Here is a 27182-nt window from a genome sequence, read left to right on the forward strand (position 1 = left end):
GGTTGCAGCTGCAGTGAGGCGAGATTGGGCCACTTCACTTCAGCCTGGGCAAAAGAGCAAAACTCTGTCTCAAAAAAAAAAAAAAAAGAAAGACAAAGATACAGGGAACTGGCATGCATGTGACTAATTCTAAGATGCTAAGATGTAGTTCTAGATGTAGGTTTTGACTCCTGACTTTAATAAAGAACTGAGGCCTTTGTTAACTCGGAGCCAAGGTCAATCCTCCCTCAGCCCCCTACAAACTTCAATCTCCTTTTCTTTTTTCCTAAAAAGAAAAATATTTTAATAGATACATTTAAACCTTTAAAAACTATTTTGGTTTAAATGGTTCTTTTAAGATAAGCCATTTAAAAACTAATTATAAGAAAAATTTCTCCTCTCGCCGGTCACATGCCTGTAGTCCCAACTACTTGGGAGGTTGAAGTGGGAGGATCGCTTGAGCTCAGGAGTTCTGGGCTGTAGTGCACTATGTTGATCGGGTATCTGCACTAAGTTTGGCATTGCGAACTTAGTGAATCCGTGCTGATCAGTAGTGGCATCGCACCTGTGAATAGCCACTGCACTCCAGCCTGGGCAGCATAGCGAGACCCCGTCTCAAAAAAAAAAAATTTCTTCTCCCATTCATATTCAACCTGCATCGACAAGCACACATCACATTAAAAGAAAAATCTCTGTTCTACACAAGAACACCCTTAACTTTTGCTTTAATTAAAATGTTCTTGGCTAGGCGAGGTGGCTCACACCTGTAATCCCAGCACATTTGGGAGGCCAAGGCAGGTGGATCACTTGAGGTCAGGAGTTTGAGACCAGCCTGGACAACATGGTGAAACCCTGACTCTCCACTTAAAAAAATTAGTTGGGTATGGTGGCACATTCCTGTAATCCCAGCAACTCAGGAGGCTGAAGCAGGAGAATCGCTTGAACCTGGGAATGGAGGTTGCACTGAGCAGAGATCACACCATTGCACTCCGGCCTGGGAAACAGAGCGAGACCCTATCTCCAAAAACAAGCAGGACCCTGTCACTCTGTTGTCCAGGCTGAAGTGCAGTGGCCCAATCATGGCTCACTGCAGTCAGCCTTGACCACCTCGAGCTCAAGCGATCCTCTGGTCTTGGCCTACTGAATAGCTGGGACTACAGGCATGCACCACACGGCTAATTTTTTTTGTATCTTGTAGAGACAGTTTCGTCACGTTTCCCAGGCTGGTCTTGAACGCCTGGGCTCAAGTGATCCACCTGTCTCAGCCTCCCAAAGTGCTGGGATTACAGGCACAAGCTGCCACACCCAGCCTGTTTTTAATTAAAATATTCTTTAAAAAGGAAGATTAAAAAGTTTAACAGACGCTCATGGTGAAAAAGAGAGAGAAAAAAAAACTAAAATATAAAATTGAGGCTGGGTGTGGTGGCTCATGCCTGTAATCCCAGCACTTTGGGAGGCCGAGGTGGGCAAATCACTTGAGGTCAGGAGTTCAAAACCAGCCTGGCCAACATGGTGAAACCCCGTCTCTACTAAAAATACAAAAAATTAGTGGGGCATGGTGGCACATGCCTATAGGCCCAGCTAGTCAAGAGGCTAAGGCAGGAGAATCACTCAAACCTGGGAGGTGAAGGTTGCAGTGATCTGAGATCGCGTCATTGCATTTCAACCTTGGTGATACAGCAAGACTCTGTCTCAAAAAAACAAAATAAAATAAAATAAAATTGAAAGAAGCATTACATTCCAACATATAAAGGAAAAACTGAGAATCAGAACCAAATCAAAACTTAATTTTTTTATTTGCTGAAAGCGCAAGATTAATAATTCACTTTAAAGGATTTTTAACCATCATCAGAGACTTTATACAGTACATTATTTTTTTGGCTGGAGTGGGAAGTTAGGGGGAGGCTAGCTGGAAAAAAAGAAAACCTGAGAGCTGCCAGGAGCATTTATAGCATCTGAATAGCACTGAACAATGTGGAGGGGGTGCCGCAAACTTCCAGTGAAGCTTTTGCCTAAAATAGGAATTCTTTTTCGAGCAAACTTGGTTTATCTGGTGTCAGAATTCCAACCACCTATACTTCCTGCAGAAATGGGACTCCAAGTCCTGTAGTTACTCTGCTTGGCTCTACGTGAGAATATAGCAAGGAAAAAGTCTCACTCATTGTGACAGGATAGCATTGACATGGTGGATGGTAGAACAATGGGACAGACTGGAGATCCCAGGAACAGACCCTCACACAAACGGTCACCTGATTGATTGATTTCCGAGATGGAGTCTTGCTCTGTTGCCCAGGCTGGAGTGTAGTGATGTGATCTCAGTTCACTGCAACCTCCACCTCCTGGGTTCAAGCAATTCTCCTGCCTCAGTCTCTCAAATAGAACTTGGGGAGGCGGAGGTTGCAGTGAGCTGAGATCATGCCACTGCACCCCAGCCTGGGTGATAGAGGGAGACTCTGTCTCAAAAATATATATATTTTGTCTTTGTTTTTTAAGGACATGTGCTCTGGAAATAGATTTCTAGATTAGCAGTTACTCTGCCATTCGTAATCCAGATTTTGGAGTTATCAGATACGGACGTTAAAGAACTGCCATTATGTTAAAGAAAATATGAGGCAAGTGGGAGAATTTCATAAGACAACTATAATATGAAAAAAAGATATACTCCAAGTATGTTAAGTTAAAAAAAAAAAAGAAAAAAGAAACAAATGGAAGTTTCAGAACTAAAAAGCACACTAACTAAAATCAAGAACTCAATAGGTGAGTTTAACAGCAGCTTAAAAGTTTTTACCTTTTAAAAATGTCTAATAGGTTTTAATAGATGAGAAAGGATTAGCAAACAAAGACATCAGAAGAAAAGATTGAGTACAACCATGGAGAGATAAAATGATACACAATGCCATAGATTTGTATCAATCCAGTGAAAATACCCTTCAGGAAGATGGTGAAATATACATATTCTCAGATGAGAAAAAATTAAGATTTATCAGCAGCAAAACTGTTTTAAAAGAAATGCTTAACAGAGAGACTCACAACTTTAAAATTTAAGGAAGTATATGAGTAAATATAAAAGCTCTAAAAGAAATGCTTAAGTTTGAAGGGAAATGATACCAGAGAGAAACTCAGAACTTCGGAATTGAAGGAAGAACAAAAGTAGTAGCTGGGTAAATATTTTTCTCCTTTTATAAAGTGGGTTTCTTATAGACAGTATAGAGTTTGGTTTTATAGTTTAAAAAGAATCCAACCTGATAATCTATCATACCTGTGCAAATATATATATATATATATATATTTGATAGCAAAAATAACATTATGTGGTAAAGATGTCAATGTGTAGATATATACATATAACTATAACATAGAGGGGAAGATTTAGTGAACTGTGTTATAAGGTTTTTGCATTTTATTTTAAGTGGTAAATTACTAACTCTAAGAAAGCTGTGAAATAATTGATATATGTATATTGTAAGGCCTAGAGCAAGCACTAAAAAAGAAAAGAAAAGAAAAAAGACAGAGCCAAACACTCAACTGAAAAATTGAAACATTAATCAAAAGAAAGCTAGATTGGTTATATAAAAATTAGATAAATAAATAAGAAATACTGGCTGGGCATGGTGGCTCAGGCCTAGCACTTTGGGAGGCTGAGGTGTGTAGATTGCTTGAACCCAGGAGTTTGAGACCGGCAATATGATGAAACCCTGTCTCTACAAAAAAATACAGAAATTAGCTGGGCATGATAGCCTGTGCCTGCAGTCCCAGTAGCTCAGGAGGCTGAGGTGAGAGGATGGCTTGAGCCTGGGAGGCAGAGGTTGCAGTTTGCCAAGATCATGCCACTATACTCCAGCCTGGGCAACAGAGCCAGACCATCTCAAAAAAAAAGGACAGGCCGGGCGCGGTGGCTCAAGCCTGTAATCCCAGCACTTTGGGAGGCCGAGGCGGGTGGATCATGAGGTCAAGAGATCGAGACCATCCTGGTCAACATGGTGAAACCCCGTCTCTACTAATACAAAAAATTAGCTGGGCACGGTGGCACGTGCCTGTAATCCCAGCTACTCAGGAGGCTGAGGCAGGAGAATTGCCTGAACCCAGGAGACGGAGATTGCGGTGAGCCGAGATCGCGCCATTGCGCTCCAGCCTGGGTATCAAGAGCGAAACTCCGTCTCAAAAAAAAAAAAAAAAAAGGACAAAGAAAATTAATACTACCAGAGATAAAGACAAATTACATAATGATAAAAGGGTCAATTCCCAAAGAAGAGATAACAATCCTAAATATAAATGCATCTAACAAAAGATCATCAAAAGACATGAAGCAAAAACAGATAAAACTGAAAGAAGACATACACAAATCCATAATTACCTAAGGGAGACTTCAATGCCTCTCTCTTCAATAATAAACAGAACAAGCATCGCTTCTCAGCCTTTTGGCTAAGAACAAGAGTAATAAATAGAACAGGCAGAACAAGGCCAGGTGCAGTGGCTTATGTCTGTAATCCTAGCACTTTGGGAGGCCAAGATGGGAGAATTGCATGAGCCCAGGAGTTCAAGATCAGCTTGGGCAACATGGCAAAACCCTGTCTCTACAAAAAATGTACAAAAATTAGGTGGGTATGGTGGCATACACCTGTAGTTTCAGCTACTTAGAGGGCTGAGGCAGGAGGATCGCTTGAGCCCAGGAGGTTAAGGCTGCAGCAAACCATGCTTCTGCCACTGCATTCCAGCCTGGGAAACAAAGTAAGACCTTGCCTCAAAATAAAAAATAAAAGTAAAAAAGAACACTCTGCCTGCCCAACGACAGCCAAATACACATTCTTTTAGTGCACACAGAACATTACTAAAAGACCACATTCTGGGCTATGGAACAAACCTTGGCAACTTTTAAAGATGAAACCAAACAAAGTATCTTCCTGACGTAGTATTTGGATATTAAACAAAAATGTTTAAATCACATGAATCAAAGATAAAATCATAAGGGAAATTAGAAAATATTTTAATAAAATGGAAATGAAAACTATGTTAATAGCAAAATCTGTGGGATTCAGCTGATGCAATATTTAGAGGGAAACTGAGACATGCTTTTTTTTAAAAAAAAAGAAATATCTGAAATCAATTATTTAACCTTCCACCTTAAAAACTGGAATAGGCTGGGCATGGTGGCTCATACCTATAATCACACCTATAATCCCAGCACTCTGGGAGACCAAGGTGGGAGGACTGGCTTGAGCCCAGGAGCTCAAGACAGTGAGATCCAACTCTACAAAAAATAAAAAAATTAGCCAGGCACAGTGGTACACACCTGTAGTCCCAGCTACTTGGGAGGATGAGACAGGAAGATTCCCTTAAGCCTAAGAGTTTGAGGCAGCAGTGAACTATGAACACACCACTGTACTCCAACCTGGGCAATAAAATGAGACACCATCTCTTAAAAAACAAACAAAAACCACAACTAGAAAATTAGGAGTAAATTATATCCTCCAAAAACCAAAAGGAAGAAAATAATAAAGTGCATAAATCAAAGAAGCCAAAAAGAAAAATAGAGAAAACCAATAAAACCAAAAGCTAATTTTTGAAAAGATTGAAAAAATTGATAAATGTGTAGTCAATCTGTACAAGCAAAATAGAAAGAAAATATAAATTATGATCAGAAATGAAAGAGGAGACATCATTACAGAACCTACAGACATTAAAAGGAAAATTTTAAAAAATTACAAAAAATTTTTGCCCATAAATTAGACAATTTATATGAAACAATTCTCTGAAAGTCATAGACACCCAAAGCTCCTTCAAGAAGAAACACGTAACTCCCACTCAAAAAAAAAGATACAATAAAGTTACCTTATTATATGTTTGATTTGTAGTAAGATGGTACTTTCTAGGGTAATGTTCAAAGCACTTGTTAGGTACTGATTGAACTCCTTGAAGAACATTTCATTTCCTTCTTCATACTTCCCATAGTTCTTTGAGTACTCTTTTTGAATGCAGTGATTGGTCAAATGGCAGGTTTTGTCTTGGAAATTATCAACATGATACGGTTCTGAAGCAGTCCGAAGCACACCCTCTCTATAGAGGTAGATATTATACTGATGATCCACCAAGACCCAGCTTCTGCAATTCAACAAAAAACACTGCTTTACTCAAGTCATCCAAAGTTTCTGCATATTATATACATCAATCCCCACACCTTGACTTCTTTCAGGGGGTAGGTGAGGAGTGGGAGGCAACTAGGGAAGGGGGAAGTTTCTAAAACTGTAAGATGCACACTATGATTTAGCTAAGATAGTCAGTTATCACTACAACGAGACAAAACATTTTACCATAAATAACAAGGAGACTGATCAAAAGACAAAGCATTTTGAAGAGATCCGGATGGGTTTTTTTTTTTTTTTAAGACAGAGTTTCGTTCTTGTTGCCCAGGCTGGAGTGCAATGATGCAATCTTGGCTCACTGCAACCTCGGCTCACTGCAACCTCCGCCTCCTAGGTTCAAGCAATTCTCCTGCCTCAGCCTCCTGAGTGCTGGGATTACAGGTGCATGCCACTGTGTTCGGCTGATTTTTATATTTTTTTGTAGAGACAGGGTTTCACCAAGTTAGCCAGACTGGTCTCCAACTCCTGACATCAGGTGATCCACCTGCCTTGGCCTCCCAAAGTGCTGGGATTACAAGTGTGAGCCACCACACCTCACCCTAGATGGGCTGGTTTTTAAGGTTAACCTATAAAACCTCCATTTGTCATGTCTGCTCTTGTAGTAATCTTAAGAGTGTTCCTCCTGAAGATGATTTGACATAGGGCTGATGTTCAAGAAGTAACAAATCATCATGAAGCAATCAAGGAGACTAAGTCCTTGGCAAGGAGCTGACAGCAAGGCCAAGGGTAAGCTGGAGAGGGAGGGCTGTTTAGCTGCAGAATGCACCACACAACCTCTTTCTCCATGCCAAGCCCTTTGCTCAGAAATTTAAAATCCCCTGAGGTATGGTCATAAAACCCATAAAGAGTGAGACGAAAATAATGAAGTGAGGAGAAATTATTTGGCAAGGTTGCACAACCTGTTGTGCCTGAACTATGTGTTCCATGGACATCTCTCAGCTTATTCCATAAGCATACATTTATACTCATTTGTTTGGATCCACAAGTCATTTTCATAGCAGAGAATTTTTTTTGCGGGGGTAGGAGAGAACAGAGTCTTGTTCTGTGGCCCAGGCTGGAGTTCAATGGCGCGATCTTGGCTCACTGCAACCTTCCCTCTCAGGTTCACGTGATTCTCCTTCCTCAGCCTCCTGAGTAGCTGGGATTATAGGCGTCTGCTGCCATGCCCAGCTAATTTTTGTATTTTTACTAGAGACGGGGTTTTGCCATGTTGGCCAGGCTGGTCTCAAACTCCTGACCTCAGGTAATCCGCCAGCCTTGGCCTCCCAAAATGCTGGGATTAGAGGCATGAGCCACTGCATCTGGCCAGAGGAGAGTATTTTTTTAAAAAGAAAATCTATAATCTTAGTAACGTTTTCTAGACAGAAAAAAGTATTAGGAAAAAAACAGAAAATTAGGTACAGAAGCTCAGTTCCATTCAGCTGTGCTCAATTTTGGTAACTTATTAAACATGGTCAAACACTTCCCATATTCCATGTCCCGCTCCCCACCACATACCATGGCAGTTTTTTCAGATGAATAAAAACAAAGCTACGGACATGAATGCATTACCGAATGTCAAACTTGCGATGACCTGGCTCAAGCAGCAGAGGGTGCTCAAGATACTTCTGGATTACATGCACTTGGCCCTGGTTGTCTATAAAATCGAGAAGCTCTGAAGCCTCTGAGGAGATGAGAATGCCTTCACCTAACAGGGAAAAGGCAAAAGAGAAACTAGTCCAATTCAAATCAAGAGCTTTCTATAAAGGCAGAAAGGAAATATGAACAGCAAAAACCCCACAGGAAGCTTTCATTGTCCTACTCACCTTCTTTTTCCCTCCCTTCCTTATTCGAGTCTCTCAACGCTCCCTTCTCCCCTCAAGAGCGCCCAGGAATATCCTTCCAACTCTTTTTCCATATGGGACTGTCAATGCTGTCTTGGCTGGCTACAACCATGAAACCTCAGTTTTACAGAAGTTCAAAGTGTCTAAGCACTCAAAATAAATACCATTGTACTACTGGTCACTGGCTACCACAATAAAGATTACTACCATAAATCCTCTTCCTTCACTATATCTTGTAGAAATACCAGGAAGGTTAAGGCATAAAGATCAATATTCAAGTATGTTCCCTGCAGCATTGTAACAGAAGAAACTGGATACGTTGGAATTGTCCATTAACATTAAATAATCGATATATCCCTTTAATAGCTTGAAGTATAATTCATATACCATAAAATTCATCCTTTGAAAGTATACAATTTTATGGTTTTTAGTATATTCAAGAGTTTTACAACCATTACTACAGTTTTTTTTTAAATCAGTAGTTCATACCTTTTTGATGCATATGCACATGGCATAAATTCACCACAGTCTGTTCAATCAATAACTCATTGAAGAATATCTGGGTTGTTTCCAGTTTGGGGCTATTATAAATAAAGCTGCTATGAATAATCGTGTACAGGTTTTTGTGTGGATGTAAGTTTTCATCTCTCTGGGACAAATGCCCAAGAGTGTAAAATTGCTGGGTTGCATGGTAGTTACACATTTCGTTTTATAAAACAATGCCAAACTTTTTCCAGAGTGGCTGTACCATTTTACATTTCCATTAGCAATATATTAGTGATCTGGTTTCTCCTTGCCAGCATTAGCTGTTGTTACCATTTCTTATTTTAACCATTTTAATAAAAGTGCAGTGATGGCTTGTTGTGTTTTCAATTTGCATTTGTGTAATGGTCAATGATATGGAAAATCTTTTCATTTGCTTATCTTATTCTATAGAGCCTCTTTGACAAAATACATGTTCATGTCTTCTGCCTTTTTTTTTTTTGAGATGGGATCTTGCTCTATTGCCCCAGATGGAGTGCAGTAGCATGATCTTGGCTCACTGCAGCCTCAACCTCCCAGGCTCAAGTGATCCTCCCATCTTAGCCTCCTGAGAAGCTGGGACTACAGGTGTACGCCACCACATTGACTAATTTCTAAATTTTTTTGTAGAGATAGGGTCTTACTGTTTGCTCTTTTTCTAATTGGATTGTGTGTCTATTGTTTACTGTTAAGTTTTAAAAGTTGTTTCTATATTCTAGATCTGAGTCCCTTGTCATATATATGACTTAAAAATCCTTTCTCCCAGTTTGTAGCTCATCTTTTTATCCTCTAATGAGGTGTTTCAAAGAACAAAAGTTTTATTTTGATGAGGTTTAATTTATCAATTTTTACTTTTATGAATTATACTTTTGGAGTCAAGTTCAAGAACTCTTTGCTAAGCCCTATCTCCTTTTTTCTGAAAAATTATTAAGTCCACAACCCATTTTTAGTTAGTTTTATATAAGGTATGAGGCTTATGTTGATGTTTGTTTTTTCTGCCTGTTGATATCCACCTTATCTAGTACAATCTGTTGAAAAGCCTATCCTTTCTCTATTGAATGGCTGTTGCACCTTTTTCAAAAATCAGATGAGTGTATATGTTTCCATCTATTTCTGAGTTCTCTATTCTCTTCTATTGATTTATGTATACATACATATATATAATTTTTTTTAGACAGAGGAGAGATATATATTTATATATATATTTTTAGACATATATATTTAGACAGAGGATATATATATTTTTTGACATATATATAAATATATACATATATTTTTAGACAGAGGCTTGCTCTGTTGCACAGTGGCATGATCTTGGCTCACTGCAACTCTGCCCCCTGGGTTCTCATGCCTCAGCCTCCTGAGTAGCTGAGAGTATAGGAATGTACCACCACACCTGGCTAATTTTTTGTATTTTTAGTAGAGATGAGGTTTCACCATGTTGGCCAGGCTTGTCTCAAACTCCTGACCTCAGGTGATCTGCCTGCCTTGGCCTCCTAAAGTGCTGGGATTGCAGCAGTGAGCCACCGCATCTGGCCCCACTGATTTATGTTTCTATTTTTCCATCAATACTACAGTGTATTGAGTACTGTAGCTCTAAAATATGTCTTAATATCAAGTAGCATGTTTACTTATACTTAATTCTTTTTCAAGATGTTTAAGCAATTCTAGGGCTTGTGCCTTTCCATATGAATTTTTATTTTACTTTTATTTATTTAATTAATTTATTTATTGAGATAGAGTCTCGCTCTTGCTGCACAGGCTGGACCCAAGAGATTCTCCTGCCTCAGCTTCCCAAATAGCTGGGATTACAGACACCAGCCACCATGCCTGGCTAATTTTTGTATTTTTAGTAGAGATGGGTTTCACCATGTTGGCCAGGGTGGTCTCAATCTGACCTCTGGTGGTCTACCCACCTTAGCCTCCCAAAGTGCTGGGATTATAGGCATGAGCCACTGTGACTGCCCTCCATGTGAATTTTAGAAGCAGCTCCATGTCTACACAAAAATCTTGCTGAGATTTTGATGAAAATTACATAAACCTATAGACCAGTTTGGGGTAAACTGACATCTTTACTATCCTGCAATCCATGAACACAACATGTCTGTCCATTTCTTTAGGTTCTCTTTGACTTCTTTCATAATCATTTTGCAATTATCAGCATATAGCACCTGTACATGTCTTGTTAAATTTATACACAGCATCACATTTTCTCTGGGGTTACTGTAAGCAGTATTGTGGTTTTGGTTTTGGTTTTGTTTTTCGTTGAGATAAGAGTTTTTGCTCTGTAGCCCAGGCTAGAGTACAATGGTGCAATCTCAGATCACTGCAAGCTCTGCCTCCTGGGTTCAAGTGATTCTCCTGCCTCAGCCTCTTGAGTAATTGGGATTACAGGCTCTCACCACCAAGCCTGGCTAATATGTGTATTTTTTTTTCTTTTTTTTTGAGATGGAGTTTCACTCTTGTTACCCAGGCTGGAGTGCAATGGCGCGATCTCGGCTCACCGCAACCTCCGCCTCTTGGGTTCAAGCAATTCTCTGCCTCAGCCTCCCAAGTAGCTGGGACTACAGGCGTGCACCACCACGCCCAGCTAATATTTTTTTTTTTTTAGTAGAGACGGGGTTTCACCATGTTGACCAGTACGGTCTCAATCTCTTGACCTCGTGATCCACCCGCCTCGGCCTCCCAAAGTGCTGGGATTATAGGCATGAGCCACCGCACCTGGCCAATATGTGTATTTTTTATAGAGACAGGGTTTCACCAAGTTGGCCAGACTGGTCTCAAACTCCTGACCCCAGGTGATTCACCCGCCTCAGCCTCTCAAAGTGTTGGGACTACGGGCGTGAGCCACCGCACCCAGGTAAGTAGTATTGTGTTTTTAACTTTGGTTTCCACATGTTCATTGCTGGTATATTAAGTTTTGTGTGTTGCTCTCATATCCTATAACATTGCTGAACTCACTCTTTAGTGAGTTGTCACCATTCCTTATTTTAACCATTTTAATAAAAGTGTAGCAACAGCTCATTGTGGTTTTAAGTTGCTAGAACCTTCCGATCTATGCTTTAGATTTATAGCTGATTTCTACCTGGGTCTCATGCTTTCAGTGTAAATGAATTTGATTCAGTTCATTAATTCAATGATCTATCTTCTCAAAAGTTAACCCCCTTCTCAACTACCCTGTTCCTGTCATTTCTTCTACCATCTGATCAGCTTCTTGAACATGAAACTGAAAATCAACCTGGAAAAGCTCCCTTTCTCTCTTTTCCTACACACACGACTCATGCTATTTCATCTCCCTCAGGAATCATACTCAGATTTTTTGATACACCAGTATCCAAAATTATACAATCAATTTAAATTTTATGTATCATTTTATATCTACAAAATGAGAAAACAAAAATGAGGACACTATTAGTGAAAGTTTGTCATGAACTGCTCCCTGTTAGCTCACAGGCCTTTGAAAAAGCAATAGGATAACACAAAGCGAAAGCCATAAAGACTTCATGTCATTTGAGCAAGTCATCTCATTTTTCAAACTTACTCTAAAGAAATATTTAAGAAGAAAGAAAAGTTGAGGCCGGGTGTGATGGCTCATGCTTGTAATCCCAGCACTTCAGGATGGAGAGGTGGGAAGATCTCTTGAGCTCATGAGTTCAAGATCAGCCTGGGTAACATAGTGAGACCTCATCTCTACTAAAAATCAAAAAATTAACAGGGTGTGGTGGTGCATGGCTGTAGTCCCAGCTACTCAAGAGGTTGACGTAGGAGGATCGCTTGAGCCGGGGAAGTCGAGGCTGTAGTGAACTGAGATCATGCCACCACACTCCAGCCTGGGCAACAAAGCAAGACATTGTTCAAAAAAAAAAAATACACACACACACACACACACACACACACAATAAAAATTAAAATTGAAAAAGAAACAAGCATGATCTATAGCAAAAATTTACTACTGATATCTGTAATAGCAGTGGGACAATGGGGTTGTTTCTAAACAATAATTTGCTGTTACCGATGTAGTGTGTTCCTGTGCTCCAGGTGAGAGGTAAAGGTGGCTCAGTTTAGAGATGATGGGTAGTGGACATGCTGAACAGTGGCTTCATAACGGATAGAGCTTGAAGGTTGAGCCAACTATACAAAGCATGTAGTAGGTACCAAATAAACACTTGTTTAACAAGAATAAAAGCCATTCATTCATCCTATTGGTTTCATTTTATAGTTCCCAAACATAACACCTACAAAATAAGAAAACAAAAACTTAATCTCCTCAACTCCTAAAGCAAAAAGTCTTTGTTTGGCATTTTATTCTCTTGACTTCCTCCTGCTGCTTAGTGTCCCTCTGAGTCTTATCCTGGTGAGGGTCCAGGGATCACCCAGGTGTCCTCAGAATGGCCTTTCTGACTCCAATCCCAAACCCACAGGATTCTGGAGTACTATGATATGTATTTCCCCCTCCAATTCTGCCATTTATCATTGGAACCACACTGGGAGGCAGTACTTGAGAAAAGGTCACAAGAAGGGAGAGAAAAGTAGGTGAGGTACCTGGCTTGTGGCCAAAGTCCAACTTTCCCCCTTTCAGGGATACCAGGTGAGGCCTCCTGTCTTATGGTTGGTAGAAAAGACAGTGATGTCCCTTTGACTCGGAATAGATAGGAGTACCAATGGCCAGATGTCTTCCAAGGCAATACAAGAAGAAGTGAGTTCAAAAGGGAATGGTTTTATAAAGAGCATAGGAGGGCAGTCATAGACCAAGATAGTTTATGTGTTCATTACACATAAACTGAGTTAATGAACTGCCTCTATTTTCAGCCTGAGTTAGTATTATAAACCTCACCCCTTCTACACATTTGTTCAACGTATATTTGTTGAGTGCCTATGAGGAACGTACAAGTATGAATAAGACAGAAAGTCTGTGTTTGTGTGAAGCCTACAGTATAATGTGAGAGATGGACAGGTAAGTAGGATAGTGCCAGGAAGATGTTAATGCCAGGAGGTAAATGAAGCAGGGAGAAGGAAAGAAAACAATGGAAACAGAGGCTATTTTAGATTAGAAAAGCCTTCCCTGAGGAGCCAACATCTGAGCTGAAAAAAACAGAAAACAATCCATGTAAGCACATTCTAGGTACAGAGACAAGTTTGGAGTATTTGAGAGATACTAGGCAGTCTTTGTGTCTACGGTGCAGAGAACAAAGCTGAGGACAGACGGAGATGAGATCAGAGACATGGGCAAATGTCAAATGGTGCAGGCTACCTTTAGGAATCTGGAGTTCATTCTAATTGCATTAGGAAGCCAGCTGGTAAGTCTCAACTAGGAAGTAACATGATTCGATTTATGTTTTTAAAACATTGTCTGGAAGAAGAACTGATTGAGAACAGGCTCTGCAGTTACACACTAAACAGAATGGGGGCTTTGATTTAGACGGGGAGCAGTGGAAATAGCAAGAAATAGCCTATTCAGAATGTACTTTGAAGGTAGAGCTAGCAAGAATTGCTAATGCATTAGGAGTAGATAATAAAGAGTAGAGTAGTCAAGGATGAATCCTAGGTTTTAAGCTTCAGAGACTGAATGAATAGTGGGATCATATACTAAGGGGAAAGCGTGAAGGAGGAGCAGGCTGGCGTGGGCAAAGTCGGGAAGGAAATAAAAAGTTCTGTATCAGATGTATTCAGTTGCAAATGCCTTTTAGAGATGGTGAGGGTGTCAATGCATCTAGAGCTTAAAGGAAAAGACCTATACTGGAGATATACGTTTAGAAGGCATCAGTAGATAGGTGGGTGTTTATAACTATGTAACTACATGTGGTCTCTACCTTCGATATTTCAGATTAGAATAGGGTCATTCATCTAAATACGTTTATAACTATGTAACTAGACATGGTCTCTATCTTCGATGATTCAGATTACAATAGGGTCATTCATCTAAATACATCACAATAGGAACTTACCAGGAGTAGAGAAGGGGACAGCAGTGTCAACTCACCTTTGGCACCAGCTGATGACTTTGCAATCCAAACGTTGCCCTCCCCATCCTCTTTCTTTCTGTTATAAGAAGCGAGGAAGAATTCTCTTTCATCCGTCCTTGAGTTATTGATCGGTGGCTGAATTCCATTCTGTGCTGGAGCAACTGGGGTCTTGAGATTGGTTGGATAAATCACATAGGACTCAGGGAACCATGTGCAGGACTCAGCCAGTTCTGGGCTTGTCTTGATTAGCCTGGCAGATGACATAAAAATGTCAGCCTCCCTTCTTAGGGCACTTCGTCACTCCCTTCAGAAAGCCCACTGCTTTCCCCCAGAGATTTTCAGGGAGGCAAAGCATGACCCAATCTCCTAACACCTCTGTTTGCTCTTGGTCTCTCTGGACAAAGCCCAAATGCATTATTGGGCAGCATACAGCTGTTAGATGCAACTTTAAAGGCATACCCCAGTTAATTCAAAAGGCTTAATGTCCAACACTTCTGCTCTTTTTAAAATGCATCTCTAAGGAAACTTAACTGGACATAATTCTGAGCCAATACCTTTTCAACAAATAGGTTGTTGAGCCAGACCCATACTAAAAAATGAAATGGGGAAGAGAGGAAAATTTAAGTAGCAAAAAGACTATCCTGGCCCAACTCCCTATGGGAGAGAAGCTTATGTAGGAACCTGAATTATCTAAAGACTTTTTAAAGCCCTTCTTTTCTTGCTTTTAGCTCAGGCTGGCTTCGGTGACAGAATAAAAAAGGTATCTTTCTAATGGGACACAGAACACCAGTGGTCATAGTGAAATATACCTCCTGCTCCCAAATACCATAACACCACAGAAGATAAAGTGAGGCAAGGCACCTAGCACACAGGGGCTTCCCACAGCATCTACTCTGCAATCAGACCACTAAAGCTAGAGGCACTGGCATCACATTTCACAAATTAGGCACTGGGTCACAGAGAAGTAAACTTCCTCAGATCATAAAGGTAGTGTGGACCAGCCAAGATGCAAGCCCCAAAATCCCAAGTTTTTTTTTTTTTTTTTTAACAGCTCAAGCTACTCCAAAACCCCTAGTCTTAAATGGAAACCTGCTCTTACTCCCCAGGAATCAGAGCCAGGGAGGAACCTGCCCACAGACACCCGCTGGCCTTCCACGAGCTGTGCTCCTTCTTCTGTTTAGAATAGAACTGTTAATGCCACTTCCGTATTAAGATTCACCCACAAAACCCAGTCTGTGAACAAATGGTGGAAATAATGACATTTTAGATTGAGAGTAAAAATAAAGCTATTTTAAAGTGTAAGGGGAAGAACTGAAAAGCTACTTGAACTTGAAGGAACAAAATAAATTTTTAACTCACTGCAAGTTCAATTCCGTATCTGTATAGTCACACCCAGTGGCCACTGGCCAGCCACATGTGGCTACTGATCATTTGAAATGTGGTCACTGTTGACTCAGGAACTGAATTTAAAGTTTAACTTTTTTTTTTTTTTGAGATGCAGTCTCACTGTGTCACCCAGGCTGGAGTGCAGTGGCATGATCTCAGCTTACTGCAACCTCCACCTCCTGGGTTCAAGTGATTCTCCCACCTCAGCCTTCCAAGTAGCTGGATTACAGGTGCCCACCACCATGCCCAGCTAATTTTTGTATTTGTAGTAGAGATAGGTTTCACCACGTTGACCAAGCTGGTCTTGAACTCCTGATCTCAGGTGATCCACTGGCCTTGGCCTCCCGAAGTGCTGGGATTACAGGTGTGAGCACTATGCCTAGCCTAAAGTTTAATTTGCCTTTAATTTAAAAATGGATGCATTATAAAATATTTTTCCATGAAGCACAGCTTTACTGATGTGGTAGGGTAACACTTCACTTGGTTGTTGTATTGCAGCATGCACATCAGGGCCATGTGTCATTTCAAATAGTATCATACACAAAAAAATTGCTATTCTACTGAAGGACAATAGATTGATTCAGTTCAAGTGATTTCTTTCTGTGCACTGATGAAACATTATGATATGTTTACTATGCAGAGAGCATGAGTTACAGTGTTAGCTACGTATACCACAATTGGTAACAAAGGTGAAACCGAATTTTTTTCTAGTGAAAAAAATATTTGGACAACATTTTAAATTTAAAATAAAGGCATACTACTGATGTGGAATTGAGCAGGAACACAGAAACTAGAACTACGACAAGGACAGTAACAGATTTAAAAAAAAAAATGGCTGGGTGTGGCAGCTCATGCCTGTAATCCCAGCACTTTGGGAGGCCAAGGTGGGTGGATCATTAAATCAGGAGTTCAAGACCAGCCTGGCCAAGATGGTGAAACCCCATCTCTACTAAAAATACACACACAAAAAAAATTATCGGGGCATGGTGGTGGGCACCTGTAATCCCAGCTACTCGGGAGGCTAAGGCAGAGAAATGTTTGAACCCAGGAGGTGGAGGTTGCAGTGAGCCGAGATCATGCTACTGTAGTCCAGCCTGGGTGACAGAGCGAGACTCCATCTGAAAGGAAGTATGCCACAGACTCACAAGTGGTGACTGCAATAGGCTATGGTCAAAGTAAACTGAAAAAACAATTGTGTAAAGGAGATATTCTTAGCAAATATATAATAAACTCGATAAGTATTTTCCTCTCAATACTCAAAAAAAATTAATAAAACTAGTGGCTGAAATCACAATATCCAACACATTTTTAAGCAAATTTTTTTTTTTTTTTTGAGACTGAGTTTCGCTCTTGTTACCCAGGCTAGAGTGTAATGGCGCAATCTCGGTTCACCACAACCTCCGCCTCCTGGGTTCAAGCAATTCTCCTGCCTCAGCCTCCCAAGTAGCTGGGACTACAGGCGCGCGCCACCATGCCCAGCTAATTTTTGTATTTTTAGTAGAGACAGGGTTTCACCTTGTTGACCAGGATGGTCTCGATCTCTTGACCTCGTGATCCACCCGCCTCGGCCTCCCAAAGTGCTGGGATTATAGGCGTGAGCCACCGCACCCGGCCTTAAGCAAATGTTTAACAGGGTCTGAGTTTAATAACTCTGGGAGACTACAAAATGGCCTGTATACTTGATGCAAATGTGGTTCTAAAAAACTATTTTAAGGAAAACATTTAAAAATATAATTTGCAAAAAGGAACAATCTTCAGTTGAGTCACAATTGCCCATAAACTATAAAACCTTTCTAACAATATCAAAGACTGACTCAAAATTTGAAAAATATTAAGTATTCTTCTTTAGCTTTAGGTGAACTGTATGACATAAGAGATACTGTCCAATTAATACTTTGGGTGTTTTACCTCAAAAAATTTCCAAATATATGAAACAATGCCAGCAAATTGCAGCTTAAAAAATATCAAACTCATAGTATAGATTTTTTATAATCTTTTACATCTGTCAAAGAATTTTAGCTACATGCAAAAAATTACTTTCTATCATGACAGATATGACTTCAGTTAGGTTTATTAAAATATGGATTTGCTAAGATTTTAGTAGACTAATGTTTCCTTTACTACTTCATTTTATTGTATGCTACATATTGGAAACTTTTGCTTCATTGCATTATGTGATACATATCGAAAACATTTGTGTTAGGTTTTCTTTTTGTTTGTTTGTTTGTTTTTCTGAGGCAGGGTCTAACTCTGTCGCCCAGGATGGAGTGCAGTGGCGCAATCTCAGCTCCCTGCAAACTCTGCCTCCTGGGATCAAGTGATTTTCATGCCTCAGCCTCCCAAGTAGATGGGACTACAGGCGTGCATCACCATGCCCAGCTAATTTATTTTTTGTATTTATGGTAGAGATGGGATTTTGCCATGTTGGCCAGGCTGGTCTCAAAGTCCTGACCTCAAATGATCCACCTGCCTCAGCCTCCCAAAGTGCTGGGATTATTGACATGAGCCCTGGCACCCAGCCTTGTGTTAGGTTTTCTGAAGCAGACTCTAAGTGTCATGGATACAGTTGTTGAAATGGTTCTGTATATACATGATGATTCCTCAGTTGTGGAAACAGAAGACAATGAATTTAATGATACTGTGTTCTCTGCCAATGTTCACTCATTGAGAGAGGGACAGGTTTTTTTTTTTTAAATAAAGATTTGCTTTTCAAATCCAATTCAGATTTTCTTGAAAATAAAAGGAACGTTTGTCAAATCACTATTTTCACTCAATAATTCATTATTTCAATAATTGTGATTATTATTGAATAATCAAGATCATACCACTGCACTCCAGCCTGGGAGACAGCGAGACTCTGTCACAAAAAAAAGAACGTTAGGTCACATCTGTAATCCTAGCACTTTGGGAGGCTGAGGTGAGTGGATCACCTTAGGTCAGGAGTTCGAGACCAGCCTGACAAACATGGAGAAACCCTGTCTCCACTAAAAATACAAAATTAGCCAGGCATGCTGGCTCATGCCTGTAATCCTAGCTACTCAGGAGGCTGAGGCAGGAGAATCGCTTGAACCTGGGAGGTGGAGGTTGCAGTAAGCCAAGATCGCACCACTGCACTCCAGCCTAGGCAACAAGAGCGAAACTCTGCCTCAAAAAAAAAAAAAAAAAAAACTGCCATTTGCATCTTCTCATCTATCTTCATACTGCATATGAATAAGCTAAATTTAAAGCTCCAAGGAAGGGAAAAGACGACCTTATTTGTGATTTAGCCAGACAGGTGTGAGAATTTAAGTTCCAACTTCATAATACAAGTTGATAACAATGATTTCACATAGTTTTATAACATGACTCAGTATGCAAAAAATGTTAATTGTAATAGCATTATGAAAATTGGCTGTAAAAACTAACAGAAATCTGAAGAATGCTTTGTTGATATTGATAAGTTTAGAGTTACTTTTCAATATATTCAATACATCTTTAAATTTGATATTTACAATATTGAACTGACAGAAGAGTTGGTGAATTTACTTAATTTGGACATTATTTTGAAAATGATAAGCTTTTGCTTCATAATCCAATCAATTCTTCTGGAAAAAAATGAACTAGTTTTGAAAATGTGTGTGTAATATTAAAGGAAATAGATCTTTTGGCATTGAAAGTTATTGAAAAACTTTTATGTACAACTTGGGTACATAAGTCTACTTCTTCAACCTTATTTTTTTACGTAAGCTAAATTCAGATCAAAGATTACCAATGAAAATTTACTGTTTGAATTAAGATGTGCTACAAATGTAAAATTCACATCACATTTTGAAGACTGAATAAAAAAGAATGTAAAATATAATAGCTTTTTGTATTAATTACACGTCAAAATAACATTTTGGATTTATTCAGTTAAATATAATAAATTAATTTAATTGCAGTTGTTTCTTTTTTCTTTCTCCCAGGCTGGAGTGCAGTGGTATAATCTTGGCTCACTGCAACCTCCACCTCCCAGGTTCAACTGATTCTACTGCCTCAGCCTCCCAAGTAGCTAGGATTACAGGCACCCACCACCATACCCGGCTAATTTTTGAATTTTTAGTAGAGTTGGGGTTTCACTATGTTGGCCAGGCTGGTCTTGAACTTGTGACCTCAGGTGATCCACCCACCTCTCCCAAAGTGCTGAGATTACATGCGTGAGCCACCATGCCTGGCTTGCAGCTGTTTTTTTGCACTTATTTTAATGTGGCTGCTAGGCAGTTTAAAATTACTTGTGTGGCTAGCATCCTATTTCTGTTGGACAGTGCTGGTCTGTAGATTGGTTTGGAAGCCCTCATTTCCTGTACAGAACCAAGACTAGGCTCTGCAGGAAGTCCTTTGCTTTTGTACAATTTCCTCATGGGCCCATTTGGGAAGTAATTAGAAATGGAGATTTATTTACATCTATAAAACACTAATGCTCAGGAGAGGAAAAGAAAGCCTCTGATCTGTACCAGGAGAATAAAAGCCCCTCAGGGTTCTAAGACTACAGCCTTGAGGACTTAATGAATTTCTGAAACTCCCTGAAGTGACAGGAGGAAGGATTGGGCTGGACAGGGTCCTGCACTGAACACCACCAAGGCTCTGGGAAGCCCCCCGAGGGTACACAGTCACAATGGCCAGGGGTCCCATTTGTGCAGATTAAAACTGTCCTGGCTTAACAGGAGCTACTGTGGCCATGGGCAACCTGGCTGTCCTCTCTAAGCTGCCATTGTGTCCTATAAAATGAAGGAGACTATATTTCTTTTTTTTTTTTGAGACGGAGTTTCGCTCGTTACCCAGGCTGGAGTGCAATGGCGCGATCTCGGCTCACCGCAACCTCCGTCTCCTGGGTTCAGGCGATTCTCCTGCCTCAGCCTCCTGAGTAACTGGGATTACAGGCACGCGCCACCGTGCCCAGCTATTTTTTTTTGTATTTTTAGTAGAGACGGGGTTTCACCATGTTGACCAGGATGGTCTCGATCTCTTGACCTGGTGATCCACCCGCCTCGGCCTCCCAAAGTGCTGGGATTACAGGTGTGAGCCACCGCGCCTGGCCCCTCTGTTTTTTTTTTTTTTTTTTTTTTTAAGGAGACTACATTTCTAACTCTCTGGAGTCCTTTCAAGCCATACAAAATCATGGGAGAGAGACAAATGGATAAAGGGAACCATCATATCCTGGAATTACTATAAGCCCCTCACAGGACACCTGAGACAAAGATGGAAGCTGATGAGGATGATGCAACCTCCAGCCTGCATAGATCATGTCAGTGTTACAAGGTGCTATCACGGATTACACTGCATGCCTCCGACAGGCAACGAGCAGGTATTGTCACCATCATCCATCCCCATTTTAAAGATGAAACACTGGGATTCTGAGTGGTGCTCTCCAAAGTCACAGATATTTATCACACTTGGTCATGACTCCAGCCATGTACTCACTCTGCTTCCCTAGAACTGCAAAACATGCAAATACGGAGACCTTTGTATTTTTTGTAGCATCCTCTGCTTCCTACTTATAAAAGCAAACTTTTACCTTTGTCTTTAGGGAAAAAATCATAGCAGAAAAGGTTTAATAAATATTTAATAAGAATTTCTAAGTGATTAGCTCAGAGGAGTTACTACAAAAAAGAAAAAAGAAAATTAAAAAAAAAAAGAATTTCTAAGTGAATAATCTGAATAAACAAGCATGTTCCACTTCTATTCCCGATTCTAGTGAAACAGTTATTTGCATTCTAAATATATAAATATGTCACAAGATGACTTCAGGAAGCCTCACTCTCCTTCAGGAATGGGATGAATCATGAAAACCCATCACAGAGAGGAGTGGGTACATAAGTTACCAAGGCCAATGAGTGAACAAAGCAGAAATGTTCCAGTGAGCACCGAATCTAGTAAATATCTAGCGTCCAGAAAGAAATGTTAGTGGGAAAAGAGCATTTTGCATTGAGTCATATCTCCCAGTACCTGGCTACACATACGTGTTCAACAGTCATCATGGAAAGAATACTGGAGACCTGTGACAGCCCTGATTTTAGCGGCCCGACCCAGTGTTTCCCTACTGAAATAACAGTAATAGCAATGACAACTATACTAATAGCAATAATGATACTAAGGTGTGCTTTCACTTAATACAGTGTGAATGACAAGACAGGCACTATTCAAAGCCCTTAGCTAAATTAGCTCAATTAATCCTCATAATAACCTAAGGTAGTTACTATTTCCTCAATTTACAGCCAGGAAAATTAAGGCAGTGTCAAATACTCATTAAGTACCAGGCCACTGTGCTATACAAACTTTACATGCATCACCTTATTTAATTCTCATAATAGCCTTATGAGAGGGGCACTGAGGCTTAGAGGGATGAGGGGATCTGCCCAAGCTAGTGAGAGGAAGAGCTGGGATGAAAACGTACACTTTTGACCCTAGATCTTAATCGTTGTATAACATAATCACCTTCCACTTTGTGATACTGTGGTCATACCTGGCCATAATCCAACTGTTCAGAGATGGGCAGTAGAGTGAATGCTCTTATACCCTGCCCAGATATTCTTTCTGAGGGACCCCTTGCTAATATGAGAGATGGCTGCTAAGGGCTACATATGCCCTTCTCCAGGGACCAGCCCATGCCCAGAAATGCATGCGAAACTACGCCCTGCATCTCTTCCCACAGCTGATGGCTGACTGATACTGGGGCACAGAGTCCTGGTCCCCTTGCTCAAAATGTGACAACTCTGATGTGCCATTCGCTTCAGTGCTCCTTGGAGTCAGGAGAGGAAAGACTTTGGCTGAAACCACCTCTTTACTTGGTTCTCCCCCTGCCCTGCTGTGCCCTTGCTTCCTTTTTATTTTTTTCTTTTTTTTTGAGATAGAGTTTTGCTCTTATTGCCCAGGCTGGAGTGCAATGGCACAATCTCGGCTCACTGCAACCTCCGCCTCCTGGGCTCAAGCAATTCTCCTGTCTTAGCCTCCTGAGTAGCTGGGATTACAGGCATCCGCCCCCACACCCAGTTCATTTTGTATTTTTTACTAGAGACGGTGTTTCTCCATGTTGGCCAGGCTGGTCTTGAACTCCTGACCTCAGGTGATCTGCCCGCCTCGGCCTCCCAAAGTGCTGGGATTAGAGGTGTGAGCCACCATGCCCAGCCACTTCCTGATGGGTGTCTCTTAAGAACCCTACCTCAGGAAATCACTTACACAGGAAACCCTGAGTCCGGCTCTGCTTCTAGGAGGCTCACCTCAGAGACACACAGGCTTTATCAAGCAACAAGTTTTGGACTGCAACCCAAGTGGCTTAGAGGAAGCTTCTCAACTGATATTTGTTGGCTTTTAAAATAAATACATGTTTGCCTTTTAAATAACCCCACATTTTTGCCTAAGTTTTTTATTTAGGTAAAAACTGGAAAACGGCGGTCTTAACACTTACTTCACTAAAGAAGCTTTGCGACACAGTTTGTCAGCACCCCTGTAGTAATTCACCAACTGTACCAGCCCGGGCTCGTGACCTAGGAAGGAAAGAGGAGGGTCAGAAGGGACACAGGACAACTGGGGAATGACAATGTCAGCACCAGCTAGCAGGAGAGAGGACAGCTGTGTTATGCCCAGCTTTTCTTTCTCTCATCTCAGGATTGGCTGTTATAAAATGGAACAGTTTTGCTTCTCGGTCCCCAAGGACCCTCTTTCTCTTGGTATCCTGCTGGCAACCTTCAGTCTCCCCATAGTGGATATCATAATATCAGCATCGTAGGTCTGCCAAAACTGCTGCTACCTTTGTTTTTTCTTGTTAGGGTGGAGGGTATTGAGGGTAATTTTCATTTCACCTCTCCCTGACTGCACACTGCATTCCCCTCCTGGCTTAACACATATAGACTTGTCACTCTGTACAGTAAGGCTACTTTAATAGTCATGCTTTCCACATCCGTAACCTGGCTTTCTACACCAAGGAAGGAAGGAGAACTAGAATGATGCTGCTCTCAAGCAAGTCTATCTCTGCAAGCTTCTAGGAGGTGAATGAAGGTAGTGGAGAGGCCATGTCTATAAAATCAGAAGCCGTGAGAGCTTTCTTCTGTGCCTCATTCCACGGGAAAACTCATTTTCAACAGCTCTTATTACATGTGGCCTTTTTAAATAAAATTAGAGCAGAAAAGGTACGAAGAAAAACAAATTTTTATTTAAAATGAAAAGTGTTTTCAGCCCGGTATGGTGGCTCATGCCTGTAATTTCAGCACTCTGGGCGGCTGGATCACCTGAGGTCAGGAGTTCAAGACCAGCCAGGCCAACAGGGCAAAACCCCATCTTCACTAAAAACATAAAAATTAGCTGGGCATGGTGGCACACGCCTGCAACTCTAGCTACTTGGGAGGCTGAGGCACAAGATCGCTTGAACCCGGGAGGCAGAGGTTGCAGTGAGCCGAGATCACACCACTGCACTCCAGTCTGGGCAGTAGAATGAGACTTCATCTCAAAAAATAATAATAAAATAAAAAGCATTTTGTTTCAAATTTTAATAAAATGCATTGCATTTCCAGTAACAGAAATCAAAGTAAGCCCAAACAAAGGAATTTTCAGTTGAAAATGCCAAAAGTAAGAATAATTTATCTGAGAATGGCATATAGTCAAATCAAAAGTTTCAGGTAGGCATTAGCTGGCTCTCACTGGTCCCCTTGGACAGACAGGCCTGATTCCCACCTGAACTGCCTACCTTCTTATCCACAGGGCACCAGCCTTCCTAAGCCTTTACCTAGCTCTATAAATCTTCTCCTTGGCTTTCACATAGTGCACTTTAAGCAAACGGTAACTATCCCTTAACAGTGATGACATATAACCAACTTCGTTGTAGCATGCTGTTTTCTTTCCCATAAAAACCAAATGTATGCTGGGCATGGTGACTCACATCTGTAATCCCAGCACTTTGGGAAGCTGAGGTGGGCAGGTCACCTGAGGTCAGGAGTTTGAGACCAGCCTGACCAACATGGCGAAACCCTATCTCTACTAAAAATAAAAAAATTAGCTGGGCATAGTGGTGTGTGCCTGTAATCCCAGCTACTTGGGAGGCTGAGGCAGGAGAATTGCTTGAACACAGGAGGTGGAGGTTGCAGTGAGCTAAGATAGCGCCACTGCACTCCAGTCTGGGTGACAGAGAGTGAGTCTGTCTTAAAAACAAAAACAAAACATATGTTTACTAATCATCTGCTGAATTTGCGGTACCTGTTTAGGATTCAAATTCTGTAGGCTTCTGCTTCTCATTCCTAGGCTTAAGCACCTGGGTAATAATGCCAGTCACTCCTGTCTCCACCTGGGCGGAGCCATGTTTGTTTTTAATATTAGGATTCCACCTAAGCTTTCACAGCCAGGCACTGCCAAGAATACAGAGGGAAGTCTGGAAGGGAAGTGGACAATGCAAGGAAGAAATAATTGTTCTGAACTATAAGCAATTCTTCCCCTCCTCTCAGGTCATATATTCTCTTTGCTAAGGTCTTCCTGAGACCGGTTAACAAAAGGGATTCTCCAGGCACAGTCTCCATATTCTGAGATTTCTGGGTATTCAAACTGGCCCTTCCATGGAGTCACCATTCTACATCATAAACTTGTATACAAATGAAAAGCTGTCCCAGGTACTATTCAAAATAAAAAAATTTAGTAACTTTACACTGCAGCTCTTCATTCCTCCAAGGATTAGTTTTACACAACCCCTTTTCAAAGGCTCTGTCTGTGGAAGCTCACCAATGACCAGTCAATTCCAAATGGCCTATATTCAGTTTTTACCCATTCGAACTCTGACCACACCTATTTCTAAAAACTGTTTCCTCTTCTGGACATAGAACACTGCTCTCTCTGGGTTGCCCTCGAAGGCAGAAGTGACTCTTCCTCCGTATCAATTCTCTCCTTGTCTTTGGAATACAACTGGCCCCCACCTCTGGTGAATTCTGGCAGGGAACATGGCTCCCCAGAGAAGCTGTACTTCCCAGATGACTGTGCAGTGAGGGGAGGCCATGAGACTATGCTCAGGTCAATGGGATGTGAGTTGAACCGACCTGGGCAACTTCTGGATGACATCATTTACAAAGGAGCATCTAGTCCCCTCCTATCTCCTGCACCTTCCTACCCGAGGACAAGTGGGTATGGTGGTGCCCAGCCAGCTTCAACCCTGTGGATGAAGGTAATTCCCTCGGAGACAGCAGGGAAGAGAGGGAGGGTGAACCCAGTCTCGTGTAAGACCTTAATCCAATGTAGAACTGCGAAAACATGTTCTTTGGTGAAACTAAGAAAAGGTTTAAAATCAGACATCTTTCCCCTGGGCTAGGGTCTCTTCTGCAGCTCCTGCTTTTGATATCCAGAGGTCTTTTCCAAACCCCCTGACCGTTCCTCCGCGCCTTTGGGTGACAGAAGCCTTAGGGGTTTCAACACCCACAGCTCTCCCTCCTGCGCCCACGTCAAGCAGGCAGAAATCCTCAGTGCAGAAAAGCTGCAAAATGACTCCAGCCGACGCCAGCCTCCGGCTCTGCGGAGCCGCGCCCCGCCCAGGCGGACCTGCCAGATTTGGGGGCGTCAGATCCGGGGAGCCGCGATACGCGCGCCTCAGGTCCCAGCCCCAGCGGCCGACGTCTCCTGGGCTGCAGGGACCGGTCATTGTCAGGAAGCAGCTGTAGCCCTGAGTGGCCGCACCACTACTCCGATTCTAAATCGAAGTTAGGAGGCAAGAAAGCATTAAAAACGACAGGTTTCGATCATTCTGGATCTGTTTTCATATGCCCGAGAAGCGACAGAAGGGAATATCTGTGACCTTTAAAAACAAAAGCGCTGGTTCTAACGGGCCGCGGGGGGCGCACAGGGCCGCTCCGGGGAGGGCAGGCGGGAAATGGGGAAGGGCTCACCCAGTCTCCCGAAGGGCAGCCGGTTCCTCTCTCCCAACATCAAGTTGAACCTGGGGTTGTCTCGCCGCAGCCTCTTCCAGTAGCCGGTGGCGAGGAGCAGCCGGGAGACCTCGGCGTAGACGCTGCTGTTCTCGTCGCGCACCACGAAGGTGTACATGGCGAAGGGACGCGCGCCCGGGCCTCCGGGCAGCCGCCGCAGGACCAGCCGGCCGAGGCGGCAGAGCCTGTGACCCCGCCCGGGCGCCCGCCGCGGCCCGGCTTCCGCTACCCGCTCCGGCAGCCGCGCCTCTCCGGTGCCGGCGGCGCCGCACCCGGGCGCCCGCGCGCCCGCGCGTCTGCCGGAGTGGAGAGGGCCGCACGCACGCCCGCCCGCCCGCCCACCCCGGCGCGGCCCCGCCTCCGGCCCGTGATTCCGCGCGGCCCGGCTCCGCCGCGCTCTGCAGGGGCCCGTCGCGGCGCGCCCTCTCCGCACCCTCCCCGGGGCGGCGGCGGCAGGGG

General features: G+C 42.1%; 1 protein-coding gene across 2 annotated transcripts in view; it reads right to left on the bottom strand.

Annotated features, from left to right (window-relative positions):
• LOC110568876 (tubulin--tyrosine ligase) overlaps positions 1-26847 on the bottom strand; it is a 35704-nt gene extending 8857 nt beyond the window's left edge. For both annotated transcript variants that reach the window (XM_064377981.1, XM_064377980.1), the window contains exons 1-5: positions 26685-26847; positions 23237-23315; positions 14445-14677; positions 7671-7806; positions 5809-6078 (exon numbers count right to left, since the gene is read on the bottom strand). In XM_064377981.1, coding sequence (XP_064234051.1) covers positions 5809-6078; positions 7671-7806; positions 14445-14677; positions 23237-23315; positions 26685-26841 — 875 coding nt within the window. In that variant the 5' untranslated portion in view covers positions 26842-26847. The remainder of the gene's footprint in view (positions 1-5808; positions 6079-7670; positions 7807-14444; positions 14678-23236; positions 23316-26684) is intronic.
• Between the last annotated feature and the right edge of the window lie 335 nt (positions 26848-27182).

This window comes from Aotus nancymaae, unplaced genomic scaffold, assembly GCF_030222135.1.
Source record: "Aotus nancymaae isolate 86718 unplaced genomic scaffold, 86718_ANA_hifiasm-v0.15.2.pri h1tg000017l, whole genome shotgun sequence".
Taxonomy (NCBI): domain Eukaryota; kingdom Metazoa; phylum Chordata; class Mammalia; order Primates; family Aotidae; genus Aotus; species Aotus nancymaae.